The sequence below is a fragment of the Mixophyes fleayi genome, chromosome 12, assembly GCF_038048845.1.
Source record: "Mixophyes fleayi isolate aMixFle1 chromosome 12, aMixFle1.hap1, whole genome shotgun sequence".
Classification (NCBI taxonomy): Eukaryota; Metazoa; Chordata; class Amphibia; order Anura; family Limnodynastidae; genus Mixophyes; species Mixophyes fleayi.
Genome location: NC_134413.1, coordinates 4498703 through 4521957, shown reverse-complemented (window position 1 = coordinate 4521957; position 23255 = coordinate 4498703). Strand labels below are relative to the sequence as shown.

The 23255-nt window shown below is 45.7% G+C and overlaps 2 protein-coding genes across 5 annotated transcripts; one reads left to right on the top strand and one right to left on the bottom strand.

Annotated features, from left to right (window-relative positions):
- Nucleotides 1-3785: 3785 nt before the first annotated feature.
- On the bottom strand, nt 3786-16399 carry CPSF2 (cleavage and polyadenylation specific factor 2). Of its 2 annotated transcripts, none has more exons than XM_075192775.1 (15): nt 16298-16399; nt 12976-13135; nt 11185-11344; nt 10993-11098; nt 10525-10654; nt 10319-10434; nt 9388-9575; nt 8761-9051; nt 7927-8027; nt 7649-7849; nt 7415-7567; nt 7001-7226; nt 6546-6848; nt 6000-6134; nt 3786-5865 (listed from the first exon to the last, which is right to left on the bottom strand). In XM_075192775.1, the coding sequence occupies exons 1-15, from the start codon at nt 16389-16391 to the stop codon at nt 5773-5775; spliced, it is 2457 nt and encodes an 818-aa protein (XP_075048876.1). In that variant the 5' UTR covers nt 16392-16399; the 3' UTR covers nt 3786-5772. The 2 variants fall into 2 exon arrangements, with proteins under 2 accessions (XP_075048876.1, XP_075048877.1); XM_075192776.1 differs by having other exon boundaries at nt 16264-16362.
- On the top strand, nt 16385-21752 carry NDUFB1 (NADH:ubiquinone oxidoreductase subunit B1). Of its 3 annotated transcripts, none has more exons than XM_075192778.1 (3): nt 16385-16498; nt 17743-17887; nt 21590-21752. In XM_075192778.1, exons 2-3 carry the CDS (start codon nt 17748-17750, stop codon nt 21621-21623), a joined length of 174 nt encoding a protein of 57 aa, XP_075048879.1. In that variant the 5' UTR covers nt 16385-16498; nt 17743-17747; the 3' UTR covers nt 21624-21752. The 3 variants fall into 3 exon arrangements, with proteins under 3 accessions (XP_075048879.1, XP_075048878.1, XP_075048880.1); XM_075192777.1 differs by having other exon boundaries at nt 16498-16625; XM_075192779.1 differs by lacking the exon at nt 16385-16498 and adding an exon at nt 16563-16654.
- Nucleotides 21753-23255: the final 1503 nt, after the last annotated feature.

Here is a 23255-nt window from a genome sequence, read left to right as displayed (position 1 = left end):
TGATACTCATGCATTCTAGTCAAATCAAGCTACTTAAGGTGTTAAAAAGGTTCTTGTCATGCATTTGGGCCTAGCCCAGGCCTCCTCAGGGGAAGAGCGTTACTTCCCGACGCAAGCGCCCTTTTTTAACGTGGTTTTGTCCACATGTCACCACCTCATCATTTTTCTCCATCACCTCATCCGTCATCTTCATCGCCACATCCTTCATCAAGCTACTTAAGGTGTTAAAAACTCCCCACTGTCACCCCCGGCAACCACCAACCACTCCCAACTGTCACTTCTCCTTCAAGAAATATATAGGTCAGTGTATAACTCTGCCCAGCAAGTGGCGCTGCAGTTTTTGGGGGTTTTTTTCGCACACGCCACTAGGCATTTATATAGTAGATATATATATACATTTGAATTTACGTGATACTTAGACAGCTGTCATATTAAAGGGATGGCATAATCAACATAATTTTTAATTATGATGTGTTAAATCAAATTGAAGGGACCATGGAAATGTATTTCGTTACAAGATAATGTGTGTTGTTTTGTTTTTTAAATATGAACTGCAGTACCTTATTTACATCTGTAGTTGTCATTGTTGCAACAACTGTTTACAGAAAGCATTTGGCCTACAGCTAAATATCTCCACTTACAGCAATGGAAACAGTGACACTTAGGGCTAGATTTACTAAGCTGCGGGTTTGCAAAAGTGGGGATGTTGCCAATAGCAACCAATCAGATTCTAGCTGTCATTTTGTAGAAGGTACTTAATAAATGAAAGCTAGAATCTGATTGGTTGCTATAGGCAACATCCCCACTTTTTCAAACCCGCAGCTTAGTAAATCTGGCCCCTAATCTTAATTATACGGCAATACTTTTTAAGTAAAGCCACTAAGTGAACATGTTACAGATCACAGGCTGTGTATTATTGAGTTGAATAATAGACATTTACTAACTGAAGAGTTTATAGATAGCTACATATGTCCACCACGTCTCTCTGTCCTTCATAGAAGGTTGGCCTGTTAGGGCTTCCCTGACTGAGCAGGCAGAAGTGACTGACTGCTTGGCGGATGTGTTCTGAAGAAACTGAGTGAGAATTGGTTCATTCAGCTGCAGGGTCGGGGCCAGCGATGTCACAGCAGCTCAATAGACTGATCTGTATCAGATACCACGTGGGAGGGGCCTCAGCTTCCTGTATTGTAATATGGGGGTAATACTGGAATCTCAGGCTAACACTAACCATTGTATTTTACCTTCATGGCTCATATATGATCATTGTTTCGTATTCTTTTACAGATTCATCACAAAACCATGAAATGACCTTTGTTTTAATATGTGGGAATTTGTATAATAGATGTAGCAGTAATATAAGTTAAAGTAAAATTTATAGATTTATTAAGAACGATACATTAGCTGTAAGGAAACATATCCGTGTATATATTGTCTTCCGTTATAATGTGCATCTGCTCCTGTTTCACACTGGAACGACTGTAACATAAATATTTCCCTTCAGATCCTCCAAATAGACCAAGGAAGATGAAAGACGTTGATGTTTACTGAAATTGGTGTACAAAATATTTTAAGAGTGTTGACTTATGTAGGAATAAATATTATTAACATGAGAATGTAATACTCCAGTGCTCAGCGGAGGTTTGGAGATATCAGATACATCAGTCCCTGTTATATCGGAATATAGAATATAGCGATGGCTGCTGATAACCTCTGGAGTCTTCAAAGACTCTTCTTACAGTGTTCTCAGGTTCTCTCCCGGAGAGGTGAACATTCCGCAGATGTTCGTTGGGCTCAGACTCGTTACATTGTAACAAGGCAGCTGAAATTCTGCCATCCTCAGTTCTCACAGACATGTCTTTGTCAACCTGTTGTCTTACAGCAGCTTTCATCATGTGCAGAGTACATAGCCAGATATAGCATAAACCCATACACAGGAACATTGTATCAGCATTGTATCCCTCTTTCTTAATGGAAGTCGGGGAGACACGTATTGGTCAGCTAGATGGGCAGCACAGTGGCCTAGTGGTTAGCACTTCTCCCTCACAGCACTGGGGTCATGAGTTCGATTCCCGACCATGGCCTTATCTGTCTGGAGTTTGTATGTTCTCCCTGTGTTTGTGTGGGTTTCCTCCGGGTGCTCCGGTTTCCTCCCACACTCCAAAAAAAACAACATACTGGTAGGTTAATTGGCTGCTATCAAATTGACCCTTGTCTCTCTCTCTCTCTGTGTGTCTGTTAGGGAAGTTAGACTGTAAGCTCCAACGGGGCAGGGACTGATGTGAATGAGTTCTCTCTACAGCGCTGCAGAATTAGTGGCACTTTATAAATAACTGATGATAATGATGATGCAGAGGTCAGTGGAGAGGAGGGTGTTATTATATGATGCTTACATTTATATAGCTGGAGTTTTATTGATTTTACTGGGACTATATGGGTTCAGTCACAAGACTTGAAATGTAGCCAAGGTCAGTAGCCACATTGGAAGGTCACAGGCAACATTGCAGCAAAAGTTCAGCTGGGTGCAATGCTGGAGCAGATTAGGACCGTAGACAATCTATTCTCAGTTTTCAGAAAATAACAATAAATCTGGATACTGGAAGGACCTTTAAAAACACTGATGATTGCAGGTGAACATGGCCAGCTCTATGGAGGATGGAACAGGGACAGAGCATGCCCAAAACAAAGGATGCATTTTTGAGCTGCAATTGTTCAGAGCATAACCGCACACAACCTGACAGCAGCCATCATCTAACCACATCTACCAACATTGTTTGCTCGAGGGCAGCACAGTGGCTTAGTGGTTAGCACTTCTGCCTCACACCACTGGGGCCACGAGTTCGATTCCCGACCATGGCCTTATCTGTGTGGCATTTGCATGTTCTCCCCATGTTTGTGTGGGTTTCCTCCGGGTGCTCCGGTTTCCTCCCACACTCCAAAGACATACTGGTAGGTTAATTGGCTATTAAATTGCCCTTAGTTTCTCTCAGTCTGCATTTGCTAGGGGGTTTAGATTGTAAGCTCCAATGGGGCAGGGACTGATGCGAGTTTTCTGTACAGCGCTGCAGAATTAGATGATGATGCTCGATAATGATTCAATTGATTTTGATCAGGTTGTTATTGGGTTTGCTATGGAGCACACAAGCTGTGATATCATGCCAGCTGTCCAAAATTGTAGTGTTTATGGCCTACATAAAGGTTCTCTGAGACAGGATCATTATCACAACAGATGCCACAACCCATCGCATATGATGTAGAATTATATCTGATGATTATACGTATCTGTCAACAATCAAGGAATGAGTTCTGAGCACTGTAAACTCATTAAACTACTGTCAATTAGGAATGCAGCCAATTAACAGGTAGACCCATATGCTCTCCAACAGTCACAAAGAAAAAGGGGGAACACTTGAAGTTTAGAAAATGATCTACGTGCAAATGACAATAGTATTTCACCTTTTAACTGAAAAAGAAATAATTAAAACTGTAAATTGCGCCATTTTTGCATTTTTTTTTACAGTTTTAAACCCAGAAGTTTGTAGAACAAAGTATCAGTTGGGTTTTTAATTAGCAAAACACAGCAGCCATATGTATAACTGCCTCAACGTGAGTGGTCTTCTTCCCAAATTTAGGTAATTACTTGACACGGAGCTACCCTTATGTGGTCAGCATCATATGGAATCTATATACATCTAGCATAATGTGTTTTATTTTTGGATCCCACTTCACTCTCTATCTGCAGTGGGGTGCCCCCTGCTGGCCATCCATGTCACAACACATTACAAAGACAGGTTTATCAACCTTTATTGTACAATTCAGGCAAAACCATTCCAAAAACTTTCTTAAAAAAAACAAAAAACGAACAACAAAAAGTAATATTTTGTTAAGATTCCCTGAAAAGTCATTAGTGCAGTCAAATTGTACTAACATCAACGTTTTATATAACAAACAAGAGTTACAACTTTACTAAACACCTCAAATAATAGAGGCAACTGTATGAATAATGAATTGTCTCATTGCGAAGCCCATTGACTTATCCAAATAAAACTTACAGGAAAAAACAGAAAGGGAATTAAACTAATAATGGTTTAATGTAGATTCTGCCAACCTACAACTCTTTACCTGCAGTGGTACTACAAGTACCAGCCCACCCCGACAGCCAAAAGAAAACGGTCAAAACACAACCGGATATAAAATGTTGCATAAAATAAAATACAATTGAACTTTCCAATTACTGATTGCCATTAATATTACATTACAAAAACGTACTTAACTTTAATGTACTATTGGGACTGGAGTAATCGAATGCTTAGTAATTTATTTAGTCCAACTATATTTAATTTTACACATTTAAAACATATACATTTGATGGCAGTTCCCCTTTAAATCGTACAGGGAATGATGCCTACGACAGACCATCGAGGAGAGACGTCCCCAGCAGATTCAGAGATTTACTAAACAGCAAGTTTGACAATGTGGAGATGCTGCCTTTGGCAACCAATCAGATTCTAGTTATCATTTATTTAGTACATTCTACAAAAGAAGTTAGAATCTGATTGGTTGCTATAGGCAACATCTCCACTTTTTCAAACCCGCAGTTTAGTAAATATACCCCCTACACTGGGAGTCTATCGTAGCAGGTTAACAAAATACAGAGATTACTTCAGAGTTTTAGTCCTATAGTAATCACATAACATAAAGCTCAACCAATGTATTTTACACCTGGAACTAATGCTGGGATATAAGAGAAATGTGGAGCGTTTGGAATAAATTTGAAGCTGGTAAAGAACGGTAACAAAATGACACCACTAATAACTTCAGATTAAATTCCCTGCATGTTTAGCGGTCTTACACTTAAACTATACTCACAGTGAAAACATGTATCGTCATATGTACCGTAATTGATCAAGAGGACCCTGACCTTTAGCTAAAATATGTTCAGGAGCGTTAATTGGTCCATTAAAAAAAAAATCAATCATATTAAAAATCCAGCAATAAACTTCAATGTTACAGATCGTTATTGTATGTAAAATATCCTTCGCTCCGCCAATCTTTGTATGTCTCTTTCTTGATGGAAGTCAGAGAAACGCTTTGGTCAGCTAGATGTGCACCACAATCAGAAAAAGAATGAAAAACCTGTTGGATTTGATCGCACAAGACACACTCGGATATATAAAACAGAGGTCAGTGGAGAGGAGGATGTTATTATTATATGATGCTTACATTTTAAATAGCTGGAGTTTCATTGATTTTATTTTTAATATTACCAATTAAGCAAAAGGGCCCATGCAACATATTTATATTCAGATTTCCTAATAACTTCCTATTAGGTTTTCTCCAATGTCTTCACTGCGCATTATCCACGGACAGGCGGAGCAGTCTCCCGCGGAGAGTCGCTGTCAGACGAGTTTCACAGTAACATTATGTAACGAGCTAAAACTCGATCACTGTTATAATGTTGTCAAGACACAACAATTACCCACGAACTATAAGGAAGAAATGCTTTGCTGGGAGTATCAAAAATAAAAATGTGTTATTCTCTATGAGCTCTGAAAAAACGAGGGAACGAAAAAGATAATTGGGCTCCAACATATAAACCCGTCATATTCAATTCAATTCTTTTTTTTGGGGAGGGGGACATAAAGGGAGAAAGGATAAAAATTCAAATGAGATTCCCAAAACAAAACTACATAAAAAAAAAAAAAAAAAGGGGGCTGACGCTGGCGTTACGGGAACTCTCGGAGGTACACGGAGGGGTCTTCCAGTAAATGTTGCTCACACTATGGCATATTGTGCGTATAAAAGTTCTCTTATTTTATAAAAGTCCTCACAGAGGCACCCCTCTAAACCGATCCGTCCCGTCTCCGTCTGGAAAGAGAAAGACAATTCATAAAGGCTAAACGTTGCATAGATTGTGCTATCTACAGCGACTGAATCGAAAAATCAAACTCCACCACCGTTACACCAAAAACAGAACGATAGAAACGGTGTCTGCAACTCACCCTGCGGACAGCAACCATGTTGTTACAGACAAGGACGCCGCCAACGAATTCCGCCTGGATCCCCTCCCGCAGAAGCACTTGCTTGAAATCAGACAATCTTGGCTCATTCATAAACACAGACTGATGTCCAAGAACCTGCCAATCAAATCAGAGATTAGTCCCTGTCACAACGATACCACTATTACTCAGGAAGCTCATCCTACATTTATCTGGCTCTTGGCAGTGCAGCTTTAGTGTGAAAGAGCATTAAATGTGGCAACTCTCACCAATTAGCAGAGTTACAGAGACAGTGCTCTTTGTACTGACAAGTGCAGCTATAGACAATAAGGGGATAGGGGAGTAACAACAGCTACAGGCCAAGTATTACTCCAGTGACTACACTGGAGGAACAGTAGGTGGCGCTCGCTGGTTGTGAACTGTGTGTTCTCTCTTCATTTGCTGCCGCTTTACGTCCAATGCATATTATTAGCGATGATCCAGTAGATATGTGTAACAGCTCCCTCTAGTGGAGGGGTGACACCACAAGCAAATAATTCAATTGCGCACCTCATTGCTCGGCAGTGGTTCCAGCGTAGGAATGACCTCACTTTCCTCTGAAAACTCCTTGTCATCGTCGCCGAACAGGCTCTTTATGACTTTTTGCTGAGCTATGGTACTGGCATCGACGGCTGGAGTGTCCACTTGCATTTCAGAGTCTTCCCCGTCGTCTTTCAGCTCCCCTTCCTCCAAGATGACCCCCGTGTCTACCTTGGACACACGCATGTCTAGCACTCCGTCTATCCAAGCCAGCTCAGTGTCTTTAGCTTTGCAGAACTTGAGTGAGCTTACGAGAGAGTCTTTCAACCTGACCTGTACAGATACAGAACATTCAATGCAAAAATTATGTTACACAACCCATCAGCATATAAAACACATTTCATTTTTGTGAATGAAATTACTTTAAAAGGACAAATTAAAGTAACTTTATAAACTCTACAGAAGTAATATAACCTATATGTTACCTGGTAGATGTGAGTTTCGCTTGTTGCATCCACAGTCTCGTGAAGCTTTGGGGTGTAAACTTTAATGTCTTTGCCCCCAAAAGCTCTACAGGCCTCGGCAAGGTCCAAGCTGGCGTCAGGGGGTCCGTGCACAATTACCAGCTGACGGGGCTTCATCTGGTTAATGATCTTCTTGATAGAATCTCCGTCTGACCGCCCCTCGTAGTCGATGTACGTGACTCTTGCCCTGTAAGTGAACAAAGGATGAAGATTTGTGTAAAATTATAAACCGTGTTAAGAGTCCAGGTACATTGTGATGTGGTATTAGAACTAGATAAAACAGAAGGCCATACAAGAAAGCTCTTGATTAGTGTTAGTGAAGGAACCACAGCTCCTGGCTTGGACGGTCTACAAGGAGGATTAGCGATTACTCACTTTATCTCCATTGGCTCTGTAGCGGAGACACATTTTGTAGGAACATCGGATAAATCCTGGTCCATCGGTTCCTCCCCATTTGTCATTCCAGATTCCAGCTTATTCTTTTCCTCCTCTGTCGCTTGAAGTTCTGGCACCAGGAAGTCTTCAGGCCTTCAAGAAATATGTCAATCATAAAGGGGAAAAGGTTCTAAAACCGCACAGGCAACAAGATAACACTCAGGGGCCCCATACTTTATAATTTCACCATATTCATCCCATTTGATTCTCTCCTCGGGGGCGGGGAACATGGGATACGACTTTTTGGCCTGTTTGAAGAAGCTGCCTTTCCTGCTGCCCTCGTTCTTCATCATGAGGTCATGTTTGGTCTTGTGGGACATGGGCTGGTCTAGGTCTTCCTCCGGGTCGCTCTCATCGCTGGAATCAATATCTGCCCTGGGGGAGGCGAGAGAGACGTCGGTTACGAACTAGCCCAGGACAATCTGGAGACAAACCGCAGACACGATACGTACTCTTTGGACTGTTCCAGTTTTTTTGCAGCTTCTTTTTTGAGCTTTTCTTTCTCCAGATATTCCTCAAGTTCCTTCCCTTCCAGTTTTACACGTTTCCGAAGCTGAAAACAAAGCCCAGAGTAAAAATTGCAAAGCCCTAATAAATAGTCTGCAAAGTTTACACCTGCTCGTCCATCTATAGAACAGAAGCTCCACAACTGAACCGATGCACCTCCACTGAACACCCTACTGATCGGTAGTTCTAAAAAGTATTTGAAACGGTTGCATATTTTAACGTGGCCTGCAGTCACAACATAGAGCAATTTTACGTTTTTAATTTCTTTAACCAATCACGGTTTAAAAAGAAAACATCTATCTTAACCAGACAAAAGCAGATGGAATCTCAAGGATCATTAAAAAACAAAGCGTTCAAAACTCAATAAAAAATCCAAATTTGCTGCTCTAAGCATAATTATAGACATATGTAAATAATATAATATAATAAGTTAAACACCCAGCACGTTATACTATTGCTGGGGTCAATTACAACCAGGGCCCTATCTGTGTGGAGTTTGTATGTTCTCGCTGTGTTTGCATGGGTTTCCTCCCACACACCAAAGATATTCTGTACATGGTAGGTTAACTGGCAAATTAATTAAAATAAACAATACATTATTTGTTCTTGGTGATTTTTTACACACTTTACACAAAATAAAGGGACCATAGCTACAGTCTAAGTTCTGTGATGCTCATTCCATAAAATCAGTCCATATCGTCAGCAGGGACTGTCCTTACGACTGAACACATGCTAAACCGGAAGTGTGTGTGTGTCAGTCAACATCTGCTGTCTCTTACCTCCATATCTATGACCCTCTCTGTGGGGTTATCAATTAGGAAGCGACTGAGGGTCCCTGGGGTGGTCCTGTAGGTGAGGATGACAGAGTTTTTGGGATCTTGGCACCACTGGATGAAGAGCTCTCTGGAGAAGCCACACTCCAGGTCCGGCTGGCTGGCCAGAACCACCTTGGGACTGGGGACTCGAGAGAGGTCGGCAAAACCGTGACACAAGGAGAGGTGACGGAACTGAAAGGGGTTGTTCCGCTTGTCTTCAAAACATCTCATGAGCTTGTCACTCATCCACTCCACCTGTAACGGGAGCATTGCTGTCAGAGAGGAAGGAGCGCAGATTCTATAAATAACAATAATTAGACTTAATCGAAAGGCCATATTTTCTGTAAAAAAAAAATTGTCACCTAAAGACAGTGGATATAACCATTTTTTGGGGGATTGAGCAATACTCATTCTATCAATTCACTAAAAACTAGTAACTAAATTTGCTAAAGTGAACCCATGTGACCGCTATGGTCCTGTAGTTATTCATCGTACTAAAATCTGTTAGAGCACTTCTGCAGCTGAACCAAGAGAACATTTTTGGTTAACAGAGAGGGACATATAACTTCCAGGATGCAGCCAGAGACTCACCTGGGACTTAGAAAACTCCACCACGTTGTAGCTGACGTTATTTAGGAGGGCCAAGGAGTACACTCCGAGTCCAGCATCTTTGGTCCTCCAAATCTGATCTAGGAGCTGGGCTAGCTCCAATACTCTCCCAGCCGTGTCCACAGCGATCAGCACGTTCCCGTCACCTCGCAGCGTCTCCAGGACATTAGCTGCAGAGCATACACAAGGTCATGTGCAGTACTCGTTAGTGATGTACGTAGTAAGTATATGCAGCCGTTATCACTGTCCATCTACCAGAGAGGTTTCCAAACTGTCAAATGTCCCCTATTCAATCCTTAGCACTTTTCTGTATTGCTACAATCACCGGCACTTAAGATGGACTTACGGCCTTGTAGACAGACAATTCCAGAAATTGCTAAACCTTCAATTTGTCCCTGCATTCACAGCACCTGAAGCACACCTACAGCAGGCCAAGAATAAGTCTGAACATGGGCAGCACGGTGGCTCAGTGGTTAGCACTTCTGCCTCACAGCGCTGGGGTCATGAGTTCAATTCCCGACCATGGCCTTATCTGTGTGGAGTTTGTATGTTCTCCCCGTGTCTGCGTGGGTTTCCTCCGGGTGCTCCGGTTTCCTCCCACACTCCAAAAACATACTGGTAGGTTAATTGGATGCTAACAAAAAATTGACCCTAGTCTCTCTGTCTGTGTGTGTGTATGTGTATGTTAGGGAATTTAGACTGTAAGCTCTAATGGGGCAGGGACTGATGTGAATGAGTTCTCTGTACAGCGCTACGGAATTAGTGGCGCTATATAAATAAATGATGATGATGATGATGTACCTGCCATGTGCGGTGTGGTCAAACACAAGACTAAGGGCAGACAAACACTTCATTGTCTGTTCACAAGGTAAGAACTACAACCAGGACTAATTATACAGAAATGAATACGTACTCAGCAGCTGTTCGTCTCGTTGTTTTCTCCTGGGCTGCACATAGGTGGCGTTAAAGCAATCGGTGATGAGCAGTGACGGCCGGCTGATCATCTCCAAGGAGCAGCCGTTTAAATGTCTAATACAAGAACACAATGCACACAGCAAGGTATGAGTTACAGGGACATACTATTTAAGCTTTAATCTCTCGGTTTAGGTCTCAACTTACATCTCCCGCTTGTGATTGAAATCTACGGCGTAAACGATCTCCTCCTCTCCGTCCTTTACAATTTTCCATATGGTCCCTCCAATCATGTGACCGGCCGGTAACGGCGTAATGGACAAACCGTGTCCTTTCCCTGTGTAAGAGAAAGTCCACAAACGACGTTGAACATTATTACTAGGACCCTTTCCCAAAAAGAGAAAGATTTAGGAGAAGTTTCCACTACGAGGTGAATGGTTCACTGTTAAATTTGCTAAATATGTCTCTGACGCCTTTCTGTGCTTTTCAGCCATATAGTTATATAATCAGTTGTTTATTTTCACCATCCTTGGATACATCGCCCTAGGACACTAACTCAAATGAGTTTAGTCCTGATCAGCTGCTGAAACTGTAGCACGTGTGTGTGGGCTGTGTCATATAAAGTAACCGGCAAACATAAAATCCAAAAACAAATGACAAACAATTTTTTTGTACCTTTCAAATGTACAATTTGGGAGAATTTTAGCTGCTGTATTTTATCGAATGCAGAATCCACATCGTCCAGAGTGTACAGGTTGAAATCCTCTGTGTTGTGTCGAGACTGAAAGAAGGGAGAGTTTAGTGGGTGTTTTGCTCGACCTGCATAAATGATAAAACCAGCAGGAAATCTGCAGACAGAATACAGACCTGGTACAAGTCATACATAAACATCTGGCCCATCTTGTACACCGGGATAGTGGCATAAATAGCGCAGTTTAACCCCATCTTTCCCACCGCGTAGGGGAGAGCTCCCAGGTGCAGGGGATCGGGATGTGACAGGAGGACAGCGTCTATCTGATGGACATATCTACAGGAAAGGGAAAGAAGATTAAAGTGGATCCTTCACCTACACAACTGTATAGAAGAGATCTGAACAGACATACGTTACATTTGCTGTTTGTCACAGATGTAACAGGCATGCAGGAGGACAACCAATCATCTTCTGGGCCACTATGAATATTCATGAGCATTAATGAGAGTGAGTGGTCCATGTACTGGCAGGAGCATGCTCAGTGCGCTTCTGGAAACATCCTGTGACATCACTGAACTGCCAGCTTTCAGTACACTCTGGATGATTAATGTCACAAGTGCATCTGCCCACAGCAGCAGCCAAGTTACATAAAGACTAAGGCGTTAAAAGTGTTCTCCACTTAAATATCAATTTCACTAAATCCTTAGCCTCCCGATAAGAGAATTCTGACGGGTCCCTACCCAGGAACCCCCTACAAATAGCCGAAACTTCGGGGCTGCTCACCTCTCTCCATCACAATATGAACTAGTATTTCAAACTTTCATTTTGCTAGATGTTTACAGATCACTAAGGACAAGCACTGACAACTATTTGTTTTGTATCCATATAGGACATTTATATTATATATGCAGCTGATAATCTGTAGTCTGGGTTAGGCCATGTATGGGCTTATTTCTTCTCTACTTCGACTCTCGCAGTCTCCGTACCTAGGGACATTAGATGCTGAATCAGATATCTTCTGCTACGAGGAGAGGCGAGGAGCATCGAGGTCCCAGTCTTATGCAAGTCAGATCAACTAAATATAGCAAGTAGTGGGTGTAGTTCCACAAGTGCCAGCATGCCCAGTGCTTGCTGGAACCTGTAGTTTTCCAGCAAGAAAACACCTACTTTTCAACCATTGTTTGTACCCTACAGCCAAAACACCAGGGGTGCGGGGTGAGCCCTAGTGACAGCAGGCTACTATTAATTTGCAACTTTGTGTCCTCAGTGTGTGGTCCCAATCATTCCAGATCTACTACGGTCGTTCTGCTCAAAGTGGTCATTTTAAGCATGGACAAATTGGGGCAGTTTTAAGCAGAAACATCTCTTCACCTGTCAGAAAACTCTGCAAAGGTGTCATGGCTGTTAACCCCCTTTATAGATCAGAAAAGCATTTTGTGGGAAGTGGAGGATGTTTGAGAAAAGAGCCTAGGGGGTATATTTACTAAACTGCGGGTTTGGAAAAGTAGAGATGTTGCCTATAGCAACCAATCAGATTATAGCTCTCATTTATTTAGTACAATCTACAAAATGACAGCTAGAATCTGATTGGTTGCTATAGGCAACATCTCCACTTTTTCAAACCCGCAGTTTAGTAAATCTAGCCCTAGATCTTCAAAGCTGGATATTGTTTAATGTATACAATTAGAGAAATGATCTGACAGATTAGCCTGGTGTTATTGGCTGACCCATGAGACCATTTAGTTTACAACTGGTTGCCCGTCTTAGCCGTTGCTCATTACTATGTTCAGGTTAAAAAAAAAACCAAACAAACATATTCAATATGGAAGTATTATGATGTGAAATATCAATTGATCCAGGGCCATGAAACATCTGCTTTAAAGCTGGTTAGGAAAGAGATTTCTTTATTCATCTCTGAAAAATATATCACAACATGCAAGACATGATCCTCATCCTGAGAAGCGTACTTTTTAATGGATTCAATTATATCCATGGAGAAATTCTCATCCCAGCCACAGTCTAGGAGAAAACGAAACTCATCAACTTGTAACAGATAGCAGAGGGCAGATTCCTCCTGCGCTCCGGAGAGCGTGGTCAGCTTAATGATCGACGTCATCCTCAAAGATTCTGTAAATTAATTAGAAATACATAAATATCCTGAAAGCTTGGAAAATGTAGTTTTACTATAACATTATCAACAATGTAACATGTTTGAAAATTGAAGGGAATAACACAATGTGAGTCTGATCTATTAGTTCCAACTCATGCTCTCAGTAATAGGTTGATTAGGGCTGCTGCTCACCCCACAACTCATTTTATGGCATTTCATCAGCAACTGTATGTTAAAGCACCACATCTGCCCCTAAACCAATGTGCTCACAGTGCCCCCACTGCCCCAAAACAACTGCTCCCACAATGTCCACCGCCTGTACATTACTATCCCCACCTGCCCTTATACCAATCTGCTTAGTGCCCAACCCCTATGCCCGGTATCACCAACTGCTCCTGCCCCTATGCCCGGTATCACCAGCCCCTCCTGCCCCTATGCCCGGTATCACCAGCCCCTCCTGCCCCTATGCCCAGTATCACCAGCCCCTCCTGCCCCTATGCCCGGTATCACCAGCCCCTCCTGCCCCTATGCCCGGTTATCACAAGCCCCTCCTGCCCCTATGCCCAGTATCACCAGCCCCTCCTGCCCCTATGCCCGGTATCACCAACCGCTCCTGCCCCTATGCCCGGTATCACCAGCCCCTCCTGCCCCTATGCCCAGTATCACCAGCCCCTCCTGCCCCTATGCCCGGTATCACCAACCGCTCCTGCCCCTATGCCCGGTATCACCAGCCCCTCCTGCCCCTATGCCCAGTATCACCAGCCCCTCCTGCCCCTATGCCCGGTATCACCAGCCCCTCCTGCCCCTTTGCCCGGTATCACCAACCGCTCCTGCCCCTATGCCCAGTATCACCAACCCCTCCTGCCCCTATGCCCGGTATCACCAGCCCCTCCTGCCCCTATGCCCGGTATCACCAACCGCTCCTGCCCCTATGCCCGGTATCACCTGCCCCTATGCCCGGTATCACCTGCCCCTATGCCCGGTATCACCTGCCCCTATGCCCGGTATCACCTGCCCCTATGCCCGGTATCACCAACCGCTCCTGCCCCTATGCCCGGTATCACCAACCGCTCCTGCCCCTATGCCCGGTATCACCAACCGCTCCTGCCCCTATGCCCGGTATCACCAACCCCTCCTGCCCCTATGCCCGGTATCACCAACCGCTCCTGCCCCTATGCCCGGTATCACCAACCGCTCCTGCCCCTATGCCCGGTATCACCAGCCCCTCCTGCCCCTATGCCCGGTTATCACCAGCCCCTCCTGCCCCTATGCCCGGTATCACCAGCCCCTCCTGCCCCTATGCCCGGTATCACCAACCCCTCCTGCCCCTATGCCCGGTATCACCAACCGCTCCTGCCCCTATGCCCGGTATCACCAGCCCCTCCTGCCCCTATGCCCAGTATCACCAGCCCCTCCTGCCCCTATGCCCGGTATCACCAGCCCCTCCTGCCCCTTTGCCCGGTATCACCAACCGCTCCTGCCCCTATGCCCAGTATCACCAACCCCTCCTGCCCCTATGCCCGGTATCACCAGCCCCTCCTGCCCCTATGCCCGGTATCACCAACCGCTCCTGCCCCTATGCCCGGTATCACCTGCCCCTATGCCCGGTATCACCTGCCCCTATGCCCGGTATCACCAGCCCCTCCTGCCCCTATGCCCGGTATCACCAGCCCCTCCTGCCCCTATGCCCAGTATCACCAGCCCCTCCTGCCCCTATGCCCGGTATCACCAGCCCCTCCTGCCCCTATGCCCGGTTATCACAAGCCCCTCCTGCCCCTATGCCCAGTATCACCAGCCCCTCCTGCCCCTATGCCCGGTATCACCAACCGCTCCTGCCCCTATGCCCGGTATCACCAGCCCCTCCTGCCCCTATGCCCGGTATCACCAGCCCCTCCTGCCCCTATGCCCAGTATCACCAGCCCCTCCTGCCCCTATGCCCGGTATCACCAGCCCCTCCTGCCCCTATGCCCGGTTATCACAAGCCCCTCCTGCCCCTATGCCCAGTATCACCAGCCCCTCCTGCCCCTATGCCCGGTATCACCAACCGCTCCTGCCCCTATGCCCGGTATCACCAGCCCCTCCTGCCCCTATGCCCAGTATCACCAGCCCCTCCTGCCCCTATGCCCGGTATCACCAACCGCTCCTGCCCCTATGCCCGGTATCACCAGCCCCTCCTGCCCCTATGCCCAGTATCACCAGCCCCTCCTGCCCCTATGCCCGGTATCACCAGCGCCTCTTGCCCCTTTGCCCGGTATCACCAACCGCTCCTGCCCCTATGCCCAGTATCACCAACCCCTCCTGCCCCTATGCCCGGTATCACCAGCCCCTCCTGCCCCTATGCCCGGTATCACCAACCGCTCCTGCCCCTATGCCCGGTATCACCTGCCCCTATGCCCGGTATCACCTGCCCCTATGCCCGGTATCACCAACCGCTCCTGCCCCTATGCCCGGTATCACCAACCGCTCCTGCCCCTATGCCCGGTATCACCAACCGCTCCTGCCCCTATGCCCGGTATCACCAACCCCTCCTGCCCCTATGCCCGGTATCACCAACCGCTCCTGCCCCTATGCCCGGTATCACCAACCGCTCCTGCCCCTATGCCCGGTATCACCAGCCCCTCCTGCCCCTATGCCCGGTTATCACCAGCCCCTCCTGCCCCTATGCCCGGTATCACCAGCCCCTCCTGCCCCTATGCCCGGTATCACCAACCCCTCCTGCCCCTATGCCTGGTATCACCAACCGCTCCTGCCCCTATGCCCGGTATCACCAGCCCCTACTGCCCCTATGCCCGGTATCACCAACCGCTCCTGCCCCTATGCCCGGTATCACCAACCGCTCCTGCCCCTATGCCCGGTATCACCAACCGCTCCTGCCCCTATGCCCGGTATCACCAACCGCTCCTGCCCCTATGCCCGGTATCACCAGCCCCTCCTGCACCTATGCCCGGTATCACCAGCCCCTCCTGCCCCTATGCCCGGTATCACCAGCCCCTCCTGCCCCTATGCCCGGTATCACCAACCGCTCCTGCCCCTATGCCCGGTATCACCAGCCCCTCCTGCCCCTATGCCCGGTATCACCAACCCCTCCTGCCCCTATGCCCGGTATCACCAGCCCCTCATGCCCTCAGGTCACTGGTCCACCTGCCTCAGACGGGGTCACTGTGCCGCCCTCCTCTCACCCCATACACCGGCTTCACCAGCTGCGGCCCAGGACACCGGCTCCCGCCTGCACCATCTCCTCACTGCGCATGACCGGAATCTGGATGAGACCATCTATGTCCCGGCAAGAGGGGGGACAAGTAACCTGTGCACCGAGCTCCCCCCGCTCCACACCCGCCGCCTGCTCAGTCCGGTAACACCCGGTGCGCACCAGGATCCAGGTACTATAATATCTGCGGTCTCCCTGTGTCACCGACATTACACTGACACCCCCCCATCCCCGGCCGCAGATAGTCTCGTCCGGTGTCCTCCAGAGCTGCTGTGACAGAGCCCGGACTGCGGGGGACGGTGAGAGGCCCCGGGGGTGGGAGAGGACGGTGAGAGGCCCGGGGGAAGGAGAGGACGGGGTCCCGTCTATATGGGGGATATACATGGTCTATGGATCCCAGGGAGGTGGAGTGAGCAGCACGGGGAGAGGGGCCCTCAAATGTGCGGGGACCCGAGGGTCTTGAGGAGAGGAGGACCAGGCACTCCAGAGAGATAGAGGATATTGGGGAGAGAAGGGCTGGGGGCCCCGGAGACGTGGGAGGGGAAGAGAAGGACTGAGGGCACAGGAGACGTGGGAGGGGAAGAGAAGGGCTGGGGGCCCCAGAGACGTGGAAAGGGAATAGAGGGGCTGGGGGCCCCAGAGACGTGGGAAGGGAAGAGAAGGACTGGGGGCCCCGGAGACGTGGGAGGGGAATAGAGGGGCTGGGGGCCCCAGAGACGTGGGAAGGGAAGAGAAGGGCTGGGGGCCCCAGAGACGTGGAAAGGGAATAGAGGGGCTGGGGGCCCCAGAGACGTGGGAAGGGAAGAGAAGGGCTGGGGGCCCCGGAGACGTGGGAGGGGAAGGGAAGAGAAGGACTGGGGGCCCAGGAGACAAGGGTAGAGAAGGGCTGGGGGTCCTGGAGACGTGGGAGGGGAAGGGAAGAGAAGGACTGGGGGTCCCGGAGACGTGGGAGGGGAAGCGAAGGACTGGGGGCCCCTGAGACGTGGGAGGGGAAGAGAAGGACTGGGGGCCCCCGAGACGTGGGAGGCGAAGAGAAGGACTGGGGGCCCCCGAGACGTTGGAGGGGAAGAGAAGGACTGGGGGGCTGGAGAGACAAGAGCACATGAGGGAGAGGAGGACTTAGGGTTCTTGGAGAAATGGAGGAGAGAAGGGCTGGGGGTTCTGGATAGATGGAGGATATAGCGAAAAGGAGATTAGGAAGAGGGGACCCTGAAGCCTTGGATAACTGGGAGAGATTGATGATTTCTTGGGAGATGAACAGTTATACCTGGAAAAACAGGATATGAGGAAAAGGAAGACTAGTGGCCCCAGAGAGATGGAGGATATGGGGGGGGGGGGTTGATATTGAATTTATGCGCTGGAAAGTTGAATCATAGTTTTTCACTTTGAGTAAACTGTTTATATTTTGTTCTTTAGCCACCATGGTGAATATTGTCAATTACGTGCGAGAACTTTGGACATATTCATTCTTGCCTGCTGGACTTGCCATCGGATGGTATTTGGACAGGTGGAATGATTCTAAGTTGACTCTATACAGAAATAAAAGCAAACTATTTGAAAGGTCAGTGTGACTGTATCACTGATAACTCACTTCTGGTATAAATTTATTTAAAGGAAATAACGCAGGGCACTTATTTATATAATTGCACATGCAATTATTTTTGATATTGTGTATATTTTGATATAGGAAATCGTTATTTCTGAGACCAGGGTAGAAAATTAGTTTTTTTCTGTTATCCTTTCTAGAGGAAATGCCTTATTTCTGATGTATCATCATCACCATTTATTTATATAGCGCCACTGATTCTGCAGCGCTGTATAGATCTGATATAATAAGCCTTTGTGGATGGAAGTCTTCTGTGTGTTGTGATGTGGGGAAGTGGCTTGTCTGGGGTTTGTACCTTTCATTGGGAATGTGTATTTTGAACTGTCTGAAGAGGGGGCCCTATGGTAATTAGATCTTTTGATGTGTGAAGGTCCAACATTGAAGGCAGGAACTTTTAATTAAGATGGGCTCTTAGAGTCTCTGTATCTGAAAACCAGATGCAGGACATGATAGCATCTCTAGAATTTCATAGATAAGTGTAAATATTGTTGGCTTTGCAATGCATGTAAATCCATGTTTGTGTAAACACATTGCATCCTGACTCTAAAAATAGCCTGTGTCCAAATCAGTATAAAACGCACTGTCTTGTACACTGAAATGTTCTTTCCGTTTCATCTGGCCTGATCACTGATACCTTTAACCAATGTGAGAGCAAATAAACATCACTTGCTTCAAAGACCTGCTTAAACATCTTCAATATTGCTGTATTTCTGTGACCTGCAGATTAGACCCTAAATCTAATCCGTTCTCCGACTGTTTCTGAAGTTGGACCCAGCTTTCCTGGTTCCACCACTCTGCCTGCTACCCTGCAGCTCTGGTCAGTGTGATAGGCCAGGGGGGATCCATCCACAGCACCCCTGATCCATAGTAAGAGGTCAGGAGTACCAGCCCAGGTACGTCAGTAACAGGGTACACTCGCAGTGTCAGTTACCCAGAAGAAACCTGGTACTTGATGCCGGTAAGGAGTCCAGTGGTGGCAGCATTTGTAAGCCCCTCTTACTGCGGCAAGAGGGCGCATTTGAGATATCGAAAGGGAACGGTAGCAAAGTAAGCCCAGCCGGTTCCCAGCAGCAACAGACAGGGTGGCATAGGCGGTCAGTCCATCCTGTCACAGTCAGATTATCTGTTGGAGGTGGAAAACACTAATTTTTATATATTTTTTCTGTTTTATTTAAAAAAACTATGTGCTACTGTAACCTGCCATTATTAATTAATATTATTATCCGTTATGTAGGGCCATCATAATCAGTACTGTATACATAATTTAAACAATACAATATACTCAGTGGTCACTTTATAAGGTACACTTTTCTAGTTCTGAGTAGGATCCCCTTTTGCCCCCAGTATAATCTGGATTCTTTGTGGTATGAATGTAATAAGTTCCTGGTCCATGTTGACATGATAAGCATCATGCAGTTGCTGTAGATTTGTTGACTGTGAATCTCCCATTCCACCCATTGCCATAAGTGCTCTATTGGATTAGGATCTGGTGACTGGAGGCTATTTGGAGTACACTCAACTCCTTGTCTTGTTGGTGGAACCAGCTTGAGATGACATGTTCTCTGTGACGTGTTTTGGTGCGCTATCCTGCTGGATGCCGCCATTAGTAGATGGGTATACTGTGGCCATAAACTGATGCTCACAGTCAGCCACAATACTCCGGTAGGCTGTGGCATTTAAACAATGCTTAATTGGTTTTAAGGGCCTAACACATTCCTCACACCATTACACCACCACCAGTAGCCTGCACAGTGGACACAAGGCAGGATGGATTCATGTTGTTTATGCCAAATTCTGACCCTACCATCAGCATGTCACAGCAGAGATCGAGACTCGTCAAACCAGACAACGCTTTATCCAATCTTTGTGTCCTGTATTGGTGAGCCTGTGCCCGCTGTAGCCTCAGTTTCCTGCTCTTTCCTGGCAAGAATGGAACTCGGTGTGGTCTTCTGCTGCTTTAAGCCAAGATTCAGCGTGTCGTGCCTTCAGAGATGCTCTTCTGCGTACCACTGCTGTAACACATGGTTATTTCAGTTGCTGTCGTCTTCTTTTCAGCTTGAACCAGTCCGGCCATTCTCCTCTGACCTCTTTCATTAACAAGGAGTTTTTGGCCACAGAACTGCCGCTCACTGGATGTCTTTTGTTTTGCTCACTATTCTTTGTAATCTCTAGAGACTGCTGTACGTGAAAATCCCTGGAGATCAGCAGTTCCTGAGACACTCAAACCACCCGATCTGCCACCAACAATCATTTCACAGAAAGCTGCTTAGATCACATTTCTTCCCCATTCTGGCGTTGGTCTGAACGACAACTGAACCGCTTTACCATGTCTGCATGCTTTTATGCATTGAGCTGCTGCCACGTGATTGGCTGATTAGGTACTAGCATTAATGAGCAGGTGTATCTATTAAAGTGGTCACTGGAATAACGACTTCACAGAACTTTAATCTCAACCCCATTGAACACCTTTGGGATGAATTGGAATGCTCACCTTATCGCCCCACATCACTGCCTGACCTCACTAATGCTCTTGTGGCTGAATGGAATACGAATACCTGCAGCACAGTGTTCCAAAATCTAGTGGAAAGCCTTCCCAGAAGAATGGAGACTGGTACAGCAGCAAAGGGGGACCAACTCCTTATTAATGCCCATGGGTTTTGGAATGAGATGTTCAACAACCACATACTTCTGGCCATTAAGTTGGAGTTGCCATCGTGATTGCTTAGTTACATGGTGCCACTGCCTAGCACCCAACATAATCGTGCAGATAAGACATACATGAGAACAGTAAGCATAACAATAGGCACAGATAGGCAGAGTAATAAATGCATGTATACAATTAACAGAACAAATGTCATACAAAAATAATTCAGCATAAGACATGACAGGGACAAACTAGGAAGATGGAGAGTGGGCAGATTTGAAACCGGGTCAAGGACTCTGCAGTGGGAGCTTACATTCTAAAGGGAGGGGTGAGAGCCAGTAGGAGCACGTGGGACAATATGTTTAGTGGACGGGGAGATGTTAGGAAGGACACAGGTTGGACGTTTAAGAGCTGGTTCCTTGGCCATAGTCGATGGATTATTGCCTTTTGGGGACCATGTTATGATTGGAAACAATAGGATACTTGATTGCTGTGCAGTCGGTGGGACATTACTACTCTTACGCCCTGAACCCTCTGTACAATTCTCACCAGGTTGCCATCTACTTAAAGTTTGTATGTTCTGATTGTGTTCACTGATGTTTCCTCCCACAGTACAAAGTCACACTAGTAGGTCAACCAACTTCTGACTAAAGTGACTCTGGTGTATATGTTTGTTTGAAAGGGAAATAAGATTGTAAGCTCTGTTGGTGCAGGGATTGGCGCTTGAATATAACTCATCTGTACAGCACTGCGGAATATGTTGACTCTGTATAACCCTATCTAAACCAAATATTTGTCAGAAATGTGAAGAACCTCGTTTGTTTTCAACAAAAAGATCTGCACAGAACAATGTTCTGAGAATTACTAATGTTTCAGTAAGAGGTCCATAGAAACATGTTATAAAAATTCCCTCCCATATTAATTTTATTTTTTAATACAGTTTTGACATGTTTATATTTGTAAGTAACTCACTGAATATTTGTAACTTATGGTCCATGTTTCTTTGTCTCCAGGGAGATGAAACCCGGTGAGGTTCCGTGGAGGTGAAGAGAGAACTGGCAGCCTAAGCAAGCAATATGCATCATGGCGAGCTGTACGCCCCTATGTATAAAGTGTGGGCTTAGACCTAGCGCTAAGTTATATGTATAATAAAATAATAAACACCATTTCAATTAATTGTTCTATGGGTTTTGCATCATTATTTAAAAGACTTAAAATAAAGTGCAAAACAATTTAATGAGATTGATGTGTGTATGTATGAGACATGTATAATTTTCTCATAATACAGTAAATGATATGAAAAAATATATATATATATATATATATATATATATATATATATATATATATATATATATATATCAGACTAATGGTGTCTGCCTTGAAGAGGTTACAATTTATGCAGAAATGAGGAATGGAGTAAGTGGATATGAACTTGGAAACAGTACATCTAATATGAATTCTCCCAAACACCTGATGTATGACAAGCTGTGAGAAGATTCCTGATGGGAGATTGACAGAGACGTTACATTTAGGTGCAAAACTTGCACTGAACTATAGCGACAAATTGGCAAATAGTTTGTATCTGTTTATTGCAGGTTAGACAATTAAGGCAAAAGCCTGGTTGCTGAGGCTGAGTGCAAAGGTCGCACACAAAAGCAATGATGGCATATAAGCGTTAGTGATTTCGGTATAAGGAGGGCAGTTTAAAACAAGTGAGATGATGAAATATTAGGCTGAGGGTGAACCTGATAGAACAAGGGAGAAATCTTTGAGCCAGAAGAGGGATATGATTGTTACCAGAGGGGAAATGAGATAACAATCATTAGCCAAGCAAAGAGGGAGGGAAATGAGGTTTGAGATTTAGAGGGGTTTTGAGAGGAGAGGGCAAAAACCAAGGTGATGGTTAGGAATTTGAATTGGAATCTGTAGGGAGCAAGTGAATTTGGGGGCGGGGGGTTCAGAAGCAGAGCGGTGAGTGGAAGATCAGTATTGCCGCGGTGTTGAGAGATTGAATATCTGAATCCTCTGCTCCACTCACACTATCTGTTGGAGTCTCTGTTCTTGACCATCTGCTTTTATTAAGGTACACATCTACTCTGGGTGAACTAATTCACTCAGTCACCAGTAACACAGCTATTCTGATGGAACCAAAATTCACCTCTCTTTCCCTGACCAACCCCTGTCTGCACTATCTCCACATGGATGTCTTAATATTACCACCTTAGAAATGTATTACTTTTGTCTGTCTTGTATCATCACCATTTATTTATATAGCGCCACTAATTCTGCAGCGCTGTACAGAGAACTCACATTAGTCCCTGCCCCATTATGGCTTACAATCTAAATTCCCTAACATACACACACAGACAGACTAGGGTCAATTTTGTTAGCAGCCAATTAACCTACCAGTATGTTTTTGGAGTGTGGGAGGAAACCTGAGCACCCGGAGGAAACCCATGCAAACACGGGGAGAACATACAAACTCATCACAGATAAGGCCATGGTCGGGAATTTAACTCATGACCCCAGTGATGTGAGACAGAAGTACTAACCACTGAGCCACCGTGTTGCCCCTTGTATGTACTATTTTTCCCCACTATCCAATGATGAGCACTGTGGCACCTTACTAATTAATAATATTATGAAGGATTTTTTTAATCTTTTGACTGTAAAAAA

Bases quoted from the DNA above. Each gene is read 5' to 3' on its own strand.
- CPSF2 (XM_075192775.1), bottom strand. From the start codon at position 16,391: ATGGTCTCATCCAGATTCCGGTCATGCGCAGTGAGGAGATGGTGCAGG. The intron at 10,655-10,992 runs GTACAAAAAAAT...TCTCTTACACAG, and splicing joins CCAAATTGTACATTTGAAAG to GGAAAGGACACGGTTTGTCC. The intron at 5,866-5,999 runs GTGAGTTGCAGA...TTCTCTTTCCAG, and splicing joins ACATGGTTGCTGTCCGCAGG to ACGGAGACGGGACGGATCGG.
- NDUFB1 (XM_075192778.1), top strand. From the start codon at position 17,748: ATGGTGAATATTGTCAATTACGTGCGAGAACTTTGGACATATTCATTC. The intron at 17,888-21,589 runs GTCAGTGTGACT...CTTTGTCTCCAG, and splicing joins AAAAGCAAACTATTTGAAAG to GGAGATGAAACCCGGTGAGG.